Genomic DNA, 13,861 nt, shown 5'->3' with positions numbered 1-13,861 from the left:
TAAATAAACTGTTTCAGGCACTAGATTTTGAATCATCACAGCTGGTACAAAGTGGTCACACATGCAGAAGTGCCAACATCATATGTTAAACTTCTAAAACAGAAGCAACAAAATATCTACAGAGTTAAAAGTCACTACTTAACCCTACTTCCAAGGAATAAAACACATAAATATCAATTGAAAAGGTTAGCATTTTTCAGAGGTGCTGAAACTAGATAAAGAAAGGGGACAAATGACAAAAGATGTAATAGCCTGGATAACTGTAAAAATAATAGCACAAAAAGACATAACCATCCCTATTTCTTTTAGCTCTTCTGAAACTTTTCCACATATGCCTGCAACAGAATAAAAATTTGAAAGCTCAGCATGTTATGCATAAAATGGAACAGTCTTAAGATGAAATAATCAAATTATGAAAAGCATTTCTACCAACTTCAACCATGGACATTGGAAATCTTTCAATGAGTTTATACTTATCTGACAATAAGCACGTTGAAGGTCCCTGGCTATTAGCAAGTTATTGGGTGATAACTAATCACACAAAACAGACACATGATGGCTAAAATGAAAGACAGAAACAAAATGCTGCGCAAAAGGGAAAAGACAACAATGGAAAGGCCTTATGCTCTTCCCCCTACCCCCCCCCCCCCAAAAAAAAAATAAAAATAAAAACTCTAAACCCTTCAATTTAAAAAAAAGCTGCACTCACCTGTACAATTTTGCTAAGCTTTGGTTTTGAAAATGACAGATATTGATCAATTTTTTCAGGTGTTTGCGGAATATTAGTCCCTTGAACTGTAGCAATCACTTTGTCAACAACCTTCTTCACAATGTTTTTGTAAGCCTCTTTGCCAATTTGACCTTCCTTCCATGTCGGTTTGAGGAGATCCTTGACAAACTCAACGAGTGCAAATTTAAATGCACGAATTCCCTTACTATCCTTGTTCTTCTTGGCCTCATCAGTCTTGTCATCAGCATCTCCACTCTCTGATGGGCCATTCTCCCCTTCAGCTTTCTTGGTTTCCTCAACTCCTTCATTTTTCTTCTTTGCCTCAGAACTTGCAACAGGCTCCAGCTGATTTGGCTTATGGCTATCAAAATCAGGCTCTCTTCTGGAACTGAGATCATTATGATAATCATCATCATTATTACTACACAAAAGAGATGAAGGTAACAACTTATTAGCCGATAGTTCAGGTTGGCCATCAGTATTTTTCTCTGCAACAGGCTGTATTGAAAACCCCAAAGGCTTTGTATCTGTGCCCTGCTTCTTGGCAGGCTCAATACTGTCAGATATAGGGTCATATATTTTTGGGAAAGTAATGTCTTGATCTGGCTGTAGATTTGGCATGGAATCTGGCTCAATATGACTTCCAGAGTTTGCAATAGACGTCACCTGCATTCCATTATGGGCATTAAGAGCAGCATGAAGTAATGGAAGTTGCTGCCCCTTTCCAAACAACTGAGCTAGAGAGGCTGAAAGATTGGTAAGTTGGGTGAGCTGCTCATTGCTTACCATAGTCTGAGTTGACTTAGATCCAGAATTACCATGTAATACATTAGCATCCCCAATATTTAGTTCATTGCTTCTTTTCTCCTCATGAAACAGCAGGCCGTTTTGGGCATCTTCCTTAGTCACTTCATTAGAAGGGATTGTCACTTGACTTTGTCCAACTGCATCTAAGTTTGAACAAGGTAAAGTACTCGGACTTGGCCCAGGCTGGTCAAAGCTTGGCAATGGCGTGTTGTTGATACAAAAATTTAGAACAATGTGTGAATTGGAAGTTGTGTTAAGAGCATTGCTGACACATGGCAGTGCTACACCACTGCTGCACCTCATCAGGTGGTCCTGGTGAACGTTAGATTTCTCAGTTAACATTGGCTGCAAAGCTGCAAGCCCATCATGTACCTGACCTGAGGCCTCTTCAGTTATATTCCTTTCTTGAGAATGTAAAAGTGTTTCGACAAGAGATGGTTTTGAACCATGAGTGAGTTCCTTTTTAACAGAAGACTTTATCTTGTAATTCCACTCAGGGGACATTTCCATATCACCAAGCGACTCTTCAGCACCTTTTGGTTCTGATACACCAATATTAACACCTGAATTTTCTATCTTCGTTGGAGTTTGTTCATCCTTGTCAATATCAACTGTTTTATACTGCACATCAGCCTCAATGTTCTTTCCACTGACATCATAGTTGTGCCGCCATCTCTCATCCATGGACCAATTAGAGAATCTTGGTTCAGAGGCACCATTTTTTGCAATTGTTTCCTTGCTGAACTTTGTAGCCCCTAAGTAGGCACCTGTATCACTCCATTTTGAACCAGTCCATAAGTTGTTCGCATCATTTGAAGCCTCAGCATCACTCCATTTTGAACCAGTCCATGAATTGTTTGCATCATTTGAAGCATCAAGATCACTCCATTTTGGACCATTCCAGGGTATCTCAGCTTCATTTATCACATTAGCATCACTTCTTTCAGGAGCATTCCAAGATTTATTCACATTGAATGAAGCATCTGTATCTCTCAATGTTGGACCATCCTGCAACCTATCCACATTAATGGAACTTGGACACCATACACCTCTATCACCACGTGACCTTCTATCAGGACTTGCACGTGCCTGACCATGATGAGAAAACCTACAATATTTTCCATTATGACAATTTCCAGAAGCAAAGAATTTGCAAGGAATATCACTGCTTCGACGAGCTTCACGCTCACCATCACGATCTGGAGTTCTAATTCTGTTCCGCTTGGTGTTTTCCCTTTCACTACTAATCTCATTCGTTGTTCTTCTACCAAAGCCATCAGTAGCACCATCATGAGCAAACCTACATGATGCACCCCTGCGGCAGTTACCTTTCAGAAAATCAGTGCAGCAATCAGTAGATCTTCCACTCTTAACAAGGTAATCTTTACAATCATCGTGAGTAATATATTTTGAAACACCAGCTCTCTTTTGTCTATTATCCCAACCATCCTCACGACTTTGAATATCTTGGTGAAGAAAGTGACACTGACTGCCTCTCCTGCATCTACCAGCCATAAAATCTTTACATAATTGAGTTGACACTCCAGATCTGTTTCTGGTTCTCTCATGTAATCCTGATTGCCACCGAACGCTACGAACTGGACTCCGGCTCCTGCTTCTACTTCGACTTCTGCTCCAGCTCCTACTCCTGCTTCTGAGGGTAAAACTAAGATTAGGAGACAAATTAAAAATCCATATTATTCGATAGAAAGATGAGACGCAAGCAGAAAGATGAAGAAAACAGAATCCTTTATATTGTGTTGAAAGAATTACGGTGAGATGCAACCTCAGTAACAAAAAAGATTTAAGAGAACCAGCAAGGGGGGAAGTCACAAACTGGGAAAAATAATATATTTTGTGTAGAGAAACATTTTCAACATAAAATGAAAATGCAAAAGAGAACTAATAAGTATATGATTTTAATTTTCATACGGAACATTGAAGAATTATTACATACTGATCTCATGGAGTCAGGTTTTACGAATGCTATACTAACAACCAGGATACCATCAAAAGAAGATAATAACCAAGGATAAACAGAGTAGACAATCCAACCTGTGAGACCCATTCCAATCACCTTTAGGAGAACTGTGGCGTTTTTTAAGCCTCCAATCATCAAGACCAGGTGACATTTTCATGCTGTAAGTCTCATCCCCGTCCCATGGAGTTGTAGTTTTCCAATTTTTAACAAAGTCATTGTTATCATCCTTTTCACCACCTCTGCTTCCATGAAAAGATTCCCTTGAAGGCATTCCATGCTTAGATTTCATCATGTCACCGACTCCGACAACAGACCACTTGTCTTTCCTACCAACCTCTGCAGAGAAATATCCATGTTCTGATTCTCTATCATGAAAAGGCGCACTGCCTTTCGCAGACCAAGCTTTATCTCGTACATTTTCAAGAGAATATTGTTGTTCCTCTTTTGAATTCCACTTAGAACCACGTTTTCTGCTTCCACTCATCTCACCAGTAACAGGAATTCTTATCTATGCAGTATGATCTGGAAGTACGAAATTAAGACATTAATAAACTGCCACCCTCCATATGTCTCATGACAACCATTAATTTAATTCAGGATCCAATTACATGCCAATCAATCTCATGTCCACTCTGCTGCGAGATTTAATTCCCTATGGGGCAAAAACCTGATTCCATTAAACAGATTCCAAATTTCAAAGTAACAAAAATCAGGACAAGAACACAAAAATAAAGATATCCCACATTCAGAAGTCAATGTGCAGTTATAATTGCAAGCACTAGTGTCCAGCATTAATATACTGTTTGAAACTAGATTCTGCTCAATTTCACTGTTTGATTTCTGCAAGAATATTTTGCCTAGGGAAACTGCTACTCAATGATAGAATAAGATAAAATGCTATACCAAATTGCTCCTAACACATGAGAGTAAATTTAATTCCGGCTCCTGGTAGGAGTCTCTGCATCTGAGGCCTGAACCAAAGATGTCATCTACGCAATATATATACGCTCAAAGTTACATTAGGTATCTGGATCGAGAAATCAAGCTTACGGTCGAGCCAGGTTGAGTTTTCACACAAAAGCATCAGAAAAACATTCCCTATAAACTAGTATTTTATTTGTAAAAGTAATTTTTTTTCTTTGTGCATGCAAATTTTTTTTAAGTGTATATAACAACCCTTACAATCTAATAATCAACTATCAAATTTGATGTCCTGTTTTAAGTTGACCATGCAAGACTAATCTTTTTAAGCCATGCACGAAGTTCACCAATTTGAAGTGCTACAAACCAAAATTAACTTAAAAGCTGACACACATTTTGTGTGAATAAACCATAGAAGCTAATAGTCAAAACAGTGATATGTAAAACCATACAAAATTTTCAACAGTGTACATTAAGGTTTCTGGTTTCTTATACTGATATTGGTTATCAATTGCACAAATATTATCAGTGCTTAGACCTTTTTTATACAGCTGATCTCTATTCAATCAATGATCTTACTTAGTACTATAATCATAAAAGGTTATGCAACTAAGGGTTCCAGCATTTACCAAATACATTTATTAACATATGAACAAAAAGCAATTTTATCAATCAAATTGTTATAAATATTCAATTTAGCTGAAAACTAGCATGCATATCGCACATAACTAATTCCAGTTAGGAAAAGAGTAAAAAATAAAAAGCTATAGAATAATAGACAAAGAGTTGAAGCAACTTTTGTTCTAAGTATCATCCTTCATGTTGCACATACAAACTACATTAAGGATATATCTCTATGAAATGATGTTTCAGATTAACGAACTGCAAAATATCTTAACAGAACACATTAAGAGGGCATTGGGTTTAAGCAGTGTAAGATTGTGTTTCGTAATAGGATAACGGGAATGTAAGATTACAGGGTGGAATGTACAGTATGTTAGATCGACTTGTTTGGTTCATTTGGATGAAATCTAAGATTCAGGAATTTAGTTCACAAAATATAATATTACTTAAAAGTACAATTTAATAAATTGACCAAAATTCAATATTTTTATACTATGACGTCTATTGTTTCACTGTTAAGGGAAAGAGAGTTTTTTGTTTTTAATTGAACATAAATTTTATTTGGAAAAAAGGTCTAAACTAATTAAAATAATAATAATAAAACAGTAAATCAGTCCAAAATTTAAGATTACATACATAATTTACGATTACCTAACGAATATGTGATAGTGAGATTACACCCTCTATTAGAGCATACTGACACTATTTAATAATGTGAGATTACAAGATAACCGAAATGTTGAATATTCAAGCACCATAATATTATTCCGGAATGTAACATTACGGGTCATAATGTAAAATTCAGCTAGCCAAACACACCCTAACATTTTCTACATAGAAGATTCAGAAAATAGTGCTTATAACTTCTCAATCCCTTCCAAGGAAATGTTAGTAATACATGATTCATCCTAAGTAAAAGACTATGTCATAGTAGAACAACTTACCGGGCATAGCATGGCTTAAAGTTAATTTGTTACACTAGATCTCAAGTGCCACCACTTTAAAATGCATGGTAGCAATACTATCAAGCCTTCCTTAAAATGTAATTACACATCTCATAAAGCTTTCATTAGAACATAGTGCCCCCCCTCCAAAGTCATATATGCACTTTAACTTCAAAATGGGGCAAGAGCATTTTCACCTAGCATATGTTAAAGAAAAGTGAAAGATGTGATGAATATAGTAAGATTCAGCAAAAATTGCTTATGTTATACTTATATATGAAACATGTAGAGTATAGACTAAAGCATTATTTTGCAGTAACCAAGTAAAGGAGAGAACATCCAAAATGAAGAGAGATGCACTCATATTGTGCCCACACCAAAAATTAAATAGATAAAATTTAAAAACTCTTCAACTCATCCAAGAGTCTAATAAAAATATCTAACCAAAAATTGGTGAGATTAAATTTTCCATAATGCGGAACATGAAGCAGTTGCACAAGTCTAAAGGTCAAATACAAATAATGACCGAAAGCTCCATTAGCACCTTCATGAATTGTTAAGAATCCATGCGGTATGTGCAGGTACAAAGAGATAAGTGCATATTGCAGTAGCAGAAAGCTCTAGTAGCCCATGACCTATGCCTCAACATTATTAGGCATAGAATATCCTCAAATTTAGCAAGTATACTTGCATGACTGGGCGTAAATTTAATCAATACAGTAAAAGAATTCTAAATATCGAAAACCATACACCCATAAAGACATGAACTCTAATTGCTCTTAACAATACCACTAAAACACAAAATTTGTATAATCCTAATACATAAATATAGCAATTCTCATAATGAAGAAAACTAATTTTAAATTTTGGGACACAAATCAAATTTGAATTATGACGGTAAAACAAGCCACTTCCATGTAAAATCTCCAATTCAACACATAAATCATCTGGAACTTCTTGTTATACAGAAATGACCACTATCTTATATAATTTCTCAGCTTTATATCACATAGAGAAGTACATTCAAGTTACGTACTTCTAAAAATTTGTTCCAACCAACCAAACCACAAACTTTAGCCATTTCATGCATAGAAGCAACATCTTCCTTCTAAACCCATCCTTCACCTCAAATGACAATGATATTGAACATCAAAAGGATTCAGCAAAACAACATCCAAAGATTGAGAAACTCTTTATTCTTGAATTATGATCTAGATTTTTATATGCCATGTCGAAATCTTTGGCACTCTCCACTAAACAAACTGCTATAAATGCATAACATGGGTTCATATCTAATATGTCACTTGAGGAAGGAATTCCTTTGCAAAAACAATTGCATCAGTTATGGAATGCACTTGCTAATTCCTCCAACCACTGACCTTGTAAGAAGTACTGCAGCAAAATTATGTCTTATATTAGAACCCTGGCAAATGTACTCCCATGAGATACATAGAACTATAGCATTCACAGGACTATCTAACCTGATATCCAACTCATGTTGTCTGGGAATGGAAATAAAACGTAATAAAGACAAATGCAAACAGACATCACAAACCCCAATAGGAAATATTGTTAACTACCCGAATCAATAGGTGCCTAAATACCATTCAGACAACGAAAAGATAGTATACAACTATCACAACTATATAAATTTTAAAATATAATTGATTATGGCACACCCACGAAGTGGGTGAAAAACCAAATTATGTAACAAATAGATTTATAAAAATTGATATAGAAAACAATAGAAGCTTTGGTTGAAATGGTGAAGTAAAGATGTTAAAAACCATATCTAAATAATATAATTTACTTTGTAAAGCAATGATACTTCAATCATTACTCAATTGTGTTGGTGCCCAATTGACTCGTGACACCAACTTAGTCAAAGGCTTAATATATAATAAAGATTTTTCACAGGTATAACACAAGATATTTTAACAAAATTTTCTGAAAAACCTATAAAGTTCAACATGATGGCAATGTTGCTAGTCAGCTACAATGCCCAGTAATCCTACTATTTTTCTTTCCATAGCAAAACATTTAGTGCAAAAGACCCCTCAGTAAGATTGAGTAACTAGCTATCTGAAAGAGTAGAATATCAGTTAGTTTAAGCTTAGAGTTCAATAATCCAATCTCCTAACTAAGAAACAAAGAAAAAGCTATGAGGTTACAATCTGCGCAAAATAACTAAAATAGCAAGTTGTTATACTTTATTCTCATATTTTTACGCAAATATCCACTCCATCAACTGTTTCCTATTTGCTTCTAACTCTTTCAATCTAAAACAGAAAATACAATCACAAGAAAGAGAAATTATTTAGCACACAGTGCACAAGAACTCAATTGCTTGAAAAACAAACAAGAAAGGAAAAAATCTATCAAGGATTTTCAACATTCAGAAAAATTCAACAACTCAATCAACTATAACCACCCTAAAGTTCCTTACTAGAAAACGGGAAAAAAATTAAAAGAACTTCCAAGGTCAAACCCAAAGAACCCCAGATATCAATAGAGATCCATTAATCAAGAAAGCTAATGGAACCCTAAAAGAACCCTAACTAGTCTTCCTTGTAAAATTAACCCGAAGTTCTATAAACAAAGACTAGTGACAAAACCCTAGAAACAATCGAAAAGGAGTCAGATAAAGAGGACTCACCTTGAGAACAAGAAGATTTAAAAATGTAAGAATCGAGCAAAAGGGGAGAGAAAGATGAGTTGAGCCGCCAATTGATTTCAATGGAGCGAATAAGAGAGTATGGATTTCGAAAAGTAGACATGGTCAGCTCGAGTGCTCCACTAGGTATATATATATTACCAATATGTTGCTAGATTTTTTTTTTTCTATTTTTTTTGGTAACTACAATAATGTACTCTAAATTAGGCTGTCTATTATTTTGTTTACTTAAACCATTTAATCAATTTAAATAAATAATTGTGCGAATTAATTATAATTATTAAATTTATTTTTAATAAATTATTAACTCATTAAGTGAACATGTATTTATTTTATTGACTTTTGATTAAAGTTTAAAGGCATTTATATAAACTTTATGGGAAAAAGTTTTGAACTATTATAAGGAGGTTCCTAATTAAAAGTTAACAAAAAAAAGTCACGTATTAGTCATTTAATGTGTCACATCATCAATTTGTTAAAAGAAAACAAAATTTTAACCACTATAATTAATTTACACAATTATCTTATTTAGAATGATTAAATTAAAAAAAATTAGAGTGATAATAAGATGAAGCCTATTTCAGGGTGATCTATTTTTTCCTTTGTCCTCTTCGAGGACATTTCGTTCCTTTCTTGTTGGATTTTTTAAAAAGTGAAATATATAAAATTATTTATGATTTGTTTGCTTTAAAAAATAAATTATTTCATATTTTGAAATATCAATTTTTGGAAGAGCAAACAGGAAAACTATTATTATGTACTAAAAAGTTGATAGAATTATCTATCTCATGCATTTAGTATTTAAGTAAGCTGTAAACTGAACATGTCTTCGTCATAATAAGACCTTATCATATGAGAGTTATTGTATAGACTTGGTTTTCATAAAAAGTCTAATAACCAATTGTCACACCTCGCAGACAAGCTTGGAAGTTTTTGTCTCGCAAGTGAAGGGTTCGCTACTGTTCTAGCAAACTAGGTATTCGCCAAGAGTCAGGCGAATTGGGGTGTTCGCCAAGGTTTTGGCGAGCTAGGGGTTTAGCAAAGAATATCAGCAGGGGATTCGCCGGTAGTAGTGTATGCCTAAAGAGGTGATAAAGGGTTCACCAATCCATTACCAAGTTGGGTTCGCCAATTTCTCTACGAGGTAGGTTCACTAAATGTGTGGCGGGCTGGTGTTCACCAAACTGTTTGGCGAGCTGGGTTCACCAGTCTTGCTGCGAACTAAGGTTCGTCGATCAAAGTACAGTTAGACTCAATGAGGAAATAAAGATTAGTGAATTTAGGAATACTTTACGTACAACTACAACTTTCCTAATTAAATAAGGCATCTAAAGATTATCAAGACTCTTAGGTCTATAATACAACATTTAATTTTGTGAATTATTCACTGATATTTTTCCATCAAAGTATATGTTCTAAGTTCAGATCGTAGCATCAGGGTATGTCTCTGTCTTGTTGAGTTGATTGTCTAGGTTCGCATTGCATGAATTCTATATGTCTTGTTCTGCTTAAATAATAATGTGTATGTTGTCGTGAACTAGTCGGACCGTCTTCTAGCAAGGATAAAGGCAAAGCTAAACTTGTTTAAGTTTCTTCGTTTTCCATTGAGTGGCCTGGAATTATTTGGGGTATGTTAACTGCCATATTGTTTAGTTTATACTAACATGTTTTCAAATACGGTTTGAAGATATGATTTTTAAAGCACAGTTTTTTGTAAGATCCCATACAAGGTAAGGATTTAAATAATGTTTCAGAAATGGTTTATAAGTGTGTATCAGCAAAGCTCCCCTTATGAACTATGGATAAGGTGTGTATTAACGAAGCTCCTTTGTGAGCTTATGATAAGTTGTGTATCACGAAGCTCTTAAGAGCTTAATGATAAGCTGTGTATCAGCGAAGCACAAGCCAATCTTGCAACCTAAGGCAGACTCTAGTCATAAGTGTGAACTGGTCTTGCAAGCTAAGGCAAACCTTGTTCAAAGAAAAGGTTTTTCTTGAAAAGTGTAAGATGGCTTCATGATTTTAGGGCAAGCCTAGACTTAGTTTTAAAAGGTTTTTGATACACAAAATAGGTCCCACGATTTAAGGTGAGCCCTGCTAATAATGTTTTAGAAAGGCTAATGAGTTTTCAAACACTTTTTTAGCATAACCTAATGGTTTCTGATTATTCACTAAGTTCTTAAGGAACTCACCCACTCCTTTCTTACTCATTCCTAGTACGTAAGTCGTGATAGCGTACGGGAGGTGATGATTGGGCAAGGACGCTCTTGAGCAGATATTAACGAACATGGGTTAAAGGCGATGGGATATTGTTATGGGTTTTAGATTTTTATGATTTAGTGATCTAACATTGTTAATTCAGATTGGATATTTATTCTGTTAGATTTCCAGTTTATTGATGTGAACCATGTCTTAGGTAACTAATTTTTTCATGAACAAAATTGATGTTATCCATGTATGAGAGTGTTATGTTTATTTTTATGCAAGACATATTTATGCTTAAGTGTTTGCAAACTCTGTATGCTACGTGCCACAATTACATGCAAAACCCTGTAATAATTTCCATATTTATATGCATACCCCTATAGTGTTTGTTTTATTACTTGCGAACCACTAGTAAATATCCGAACCCATAAATGTGCGACCCCGTGTATTTATATGAACCATGATCCTTTTAACTGCAAAGCCTATTTATTTGTAAAAGCATGATATCCCTGCAAACTAATGTTTATACGACCTTAGTTTGAGCAAGCTTTTACCTTAGGAGTTATGTGAACCCTTACACTATTGTTTTCATGCGAAGTCTTTTATGTATGCGAGCCTGAAACGACAGAATGTACAACTGTATACAATCGCAAAAAATAATAAAGTGACAATAATGTCAAGTTATCATAACCACAAGGGCTGTGCAAGAAAATAGTTATGAAATGCAAAATTAAACATTTGATGTTGGAGATATATTGGTTTGAAGTGGTTTTATAATAACTAATATCAACTAAATAATTAACTAAAAAATAAAATAAATTATTCCAATGCATGATTCTAAAAGAGAGTTAATCAATATGACATAAATGTGTTAGATCAATTTTTCTTTTAACTTAGAATAATTAAAGTTGTGTTATGTTGTTACGAATAATTCACGACACTTGGTATTTGCTAACTAATGCACATACTTACCTACTAAACTCAATAACATCTTGACCATATCTTTATGTCAATTCAAACGGTTAATCAATTTTAATAGCAGTAAAAGTTAAGTGAAATACAATATATCTCTATATTGAACAATTAATCACAATAATCTTGCAGTTATGTAGGCTAATGTATTGTTTAATATCATGCTAATTTAACCCTCAGCTATATTAGAAGTTAAACATGCACCAATTAAATATTGCGTCCATTAATTATAATTTTAATCCGTTTAAATAATTAATTCAATGTTATCGCCTTCTCGTCATCAAACTTGTAATTAATCTTAACCCAATTTGGTTGGATCAAAATTAATTATAAATATGTTCAAATTATTATTGGACCGTCCATGACTGGAAAAATAATTAGCTTTACTCTTGGGCCACTTGATACAAGAATTGCCTCAACGGTTCAAGCTTCTCAAGGTGACTGCCGAGCTAATTTCACCCCTTCTGCAAAATTATCAAAAATAAATCAAATTTGTGTAAATTTAATATAAAATTAACTAAAATTCAATATGTTCATATTTAAGTGCAGTTAATTATTATGATTAAATATGAATTTTGACAAAATTACTACGAAACAGTTGAATTATCGCTAAAAGGAGTTGAAAAATCTATATATTTGTGTTTTCACACCCAAACTTAATTCATTGTTCGTCCCAAGTAATGCACTTGAAATCACCTTGAAAATTCTTCAGAAATTATTTCTCCCCACAATATAAGTTTAGTGAATTATGCCAAACAAGAATTTTGAAATTATGCAACTCAAGTATACATATTGTTCGAATTATCTCAATATTATATGATAGCAAGAATAGACTTTACTTCTCATAAGATATGCTAATTATTACCAATTTAGTCCTCATTTAAGACTAATTGCAATCAGTAGTTTAATTTAGTCTTCTATGTTGATTTAATAATTCTTCCACTATGTAGCTAGCACAAATTGAATAAATATCGATCTTTTAAATATGTTGTACGTGGCTAAGATTTGAGTTCACATGCTCTTTGTACATCTATTTCTTTTGAGTACATACGCTCTTTCCTTTTTCTCTTTCTTTTTTTGAGCATTACTGTATGTAATACAATTTTGAGCATTTGATACTTCTTCTCAACTCCTCTAAAATCGAGACATGAATTTCCATTCAAATTTAAAACTTTTCTCATACATTCATATCGTCCCTAAAACGAGCCTACGAAGCCCAAAACATGCATTAGAGGTGGTTCGGGACTAAACCGAGAACTTTAGAAAAACTTTCCAACACTTAGAAAATTTTCTTGTTTTGGATGGTCACACGCCCGTGTGTCTTGGAACACACCCATGTCCTTAGCCTATGTAACTATCTATTTATGACGTCATCAACAAATTAGGTCACACGGCCAAGTCACATACCAGTGTGCTAGGCCGTGTGGAGAATTTAATTTTCCATGAATATTCATAAATAAGGTGCAGACTTTACACGGCCAGGGCACATGGCCGTCTTAAGGTCGTGTCTCTCACACAGCCATGTCTCGTGCCCATGTGCTTACTATTGGGCATTCTGTTTCTCAAAACTAGGTACAGGGGACACAAAAGTAGGATCACACACCCATTGGGGCAGACCGTGTGTCACACACAGCCTAGACACATGTCGGTGTAATCGATTATATAGAGATTACGGTTGTTAGGCTAAAGTTAAGACATGTTAAATTATGCTTGCAAATTGATATAGCAAACAATGTGACTGAATAATTTATAACTACGAGGTTTATAGCAATTTATATTATTTTTTTCTGTGTTTATATTGTTAGACTTGGTAAATAATTGGTAAGAGTTGTTTATTAAGTTCATTAAGCTATATAGCTTACCTCCTTTCCTTTCCCATGTTTTATAGTGCCATAAACTAGCTCGAGTTAGAGATCACCGAAGATTCTATCACACTATCAAGCTATCATTTTGGGTATTGATGAATTCAAGTATTTTGAGTTATGGCATGTATAGGGACTTAG

At 34.3% G+C, this 13,861-nt stretch overlaps 1 protein-coding gene across 28 annotated transcripts; it reads right to left on the bottom strand.

Annotated features, from left to right (window-relative positions):
- LOC107913596 (zinc finger CCCH domain-containing protein 38) lies at nucleotides 1-8,886 on the bottom strand. 28 transcript variants are annotated; one of them, XM_041082297.1, is made up of 6 exons: nucleotides 8,664-8,791; nucleotides 6,008-6,204; nucleotides 3,593-4,170; nucleotides 1,517-3,191; nucleotides 710-1,396; nucleotides 1-335 (listed from the first exon to the last, which is right to left on the bottom strand). In XM_041082297.1, the coding sequence occupies exons 3-6, from the start codon at nucleotides 4,000-4,002 to the stop codon at nucleotides 306-308; spliced, it is 2,802 nt and encodes a 933-aa protein (XP_040938231.1). In that variant the 5' UTR covers nucleotides 4,003-4,170; nucleotides 6,008-6,204; nucleotides 8,664-8,791; the 3' UTR covers nucleotides 1-305. The 28 variants fall into 28 exon arrangements, with proteins under 28 accessions (XP_040938231.1, XP_040938229.1, XP_040938215.1 ...); XM_041082295.1 differs by having other exon boundaries at nucleotides 3,593-4,185; nucleotides 8,664-8,784; XM_041082281.1 differs by having other exon boundaries at nucleotides 710-3,203.
- Nucleotides 8,887-13,861: the final 4,975 nt, after the last annotated feature.

This window comes from Gossypium hirsutum, chromosome A11, assembly GCF_007990345.1.
Source record: "Gossypium hirsutum isolate 1008001.06 chromosome A11, Gossypium_hirsutum_v2.1, whole genome shotgun sequence".
In the NCBI taxonomy this organism is placed as follows: Eukaryota; Viridiplantae; Streptophyta; class Magnoliopsida; order Malvales; family Malvaceae; genus Gossypium; species Gossypium hirsutum.
The sequence above is the reverse complement of the archived record's forward strand: the minus strand, read 5'-3'. Positions and strand labels throughout refer to the sequence as shown.

Coding starts and splice junctions, on each gene's coding strand:
- LOC107913596 (XM_041082281.1), bottom strand. CDS start 4,002: ATGAGTGGAAGCAGAAAACGTGGTTCTAAGTGGAATTCAAAAGAGGAA. Junction 3,204..3,592: donor GATTGGAATGGGTCTCACAG/GTTGGATTGTCT, acceptor TCCTAATCTTAG/TTTTACCCTCAGAAGCAGGA. Junction 336..709: donor AGCTTAGCAAAATTGTACAG/GTGAGTGCAGCT, acceptor ATTCTGTTGCAG/GCATATGTGGAAAAGTTTCA.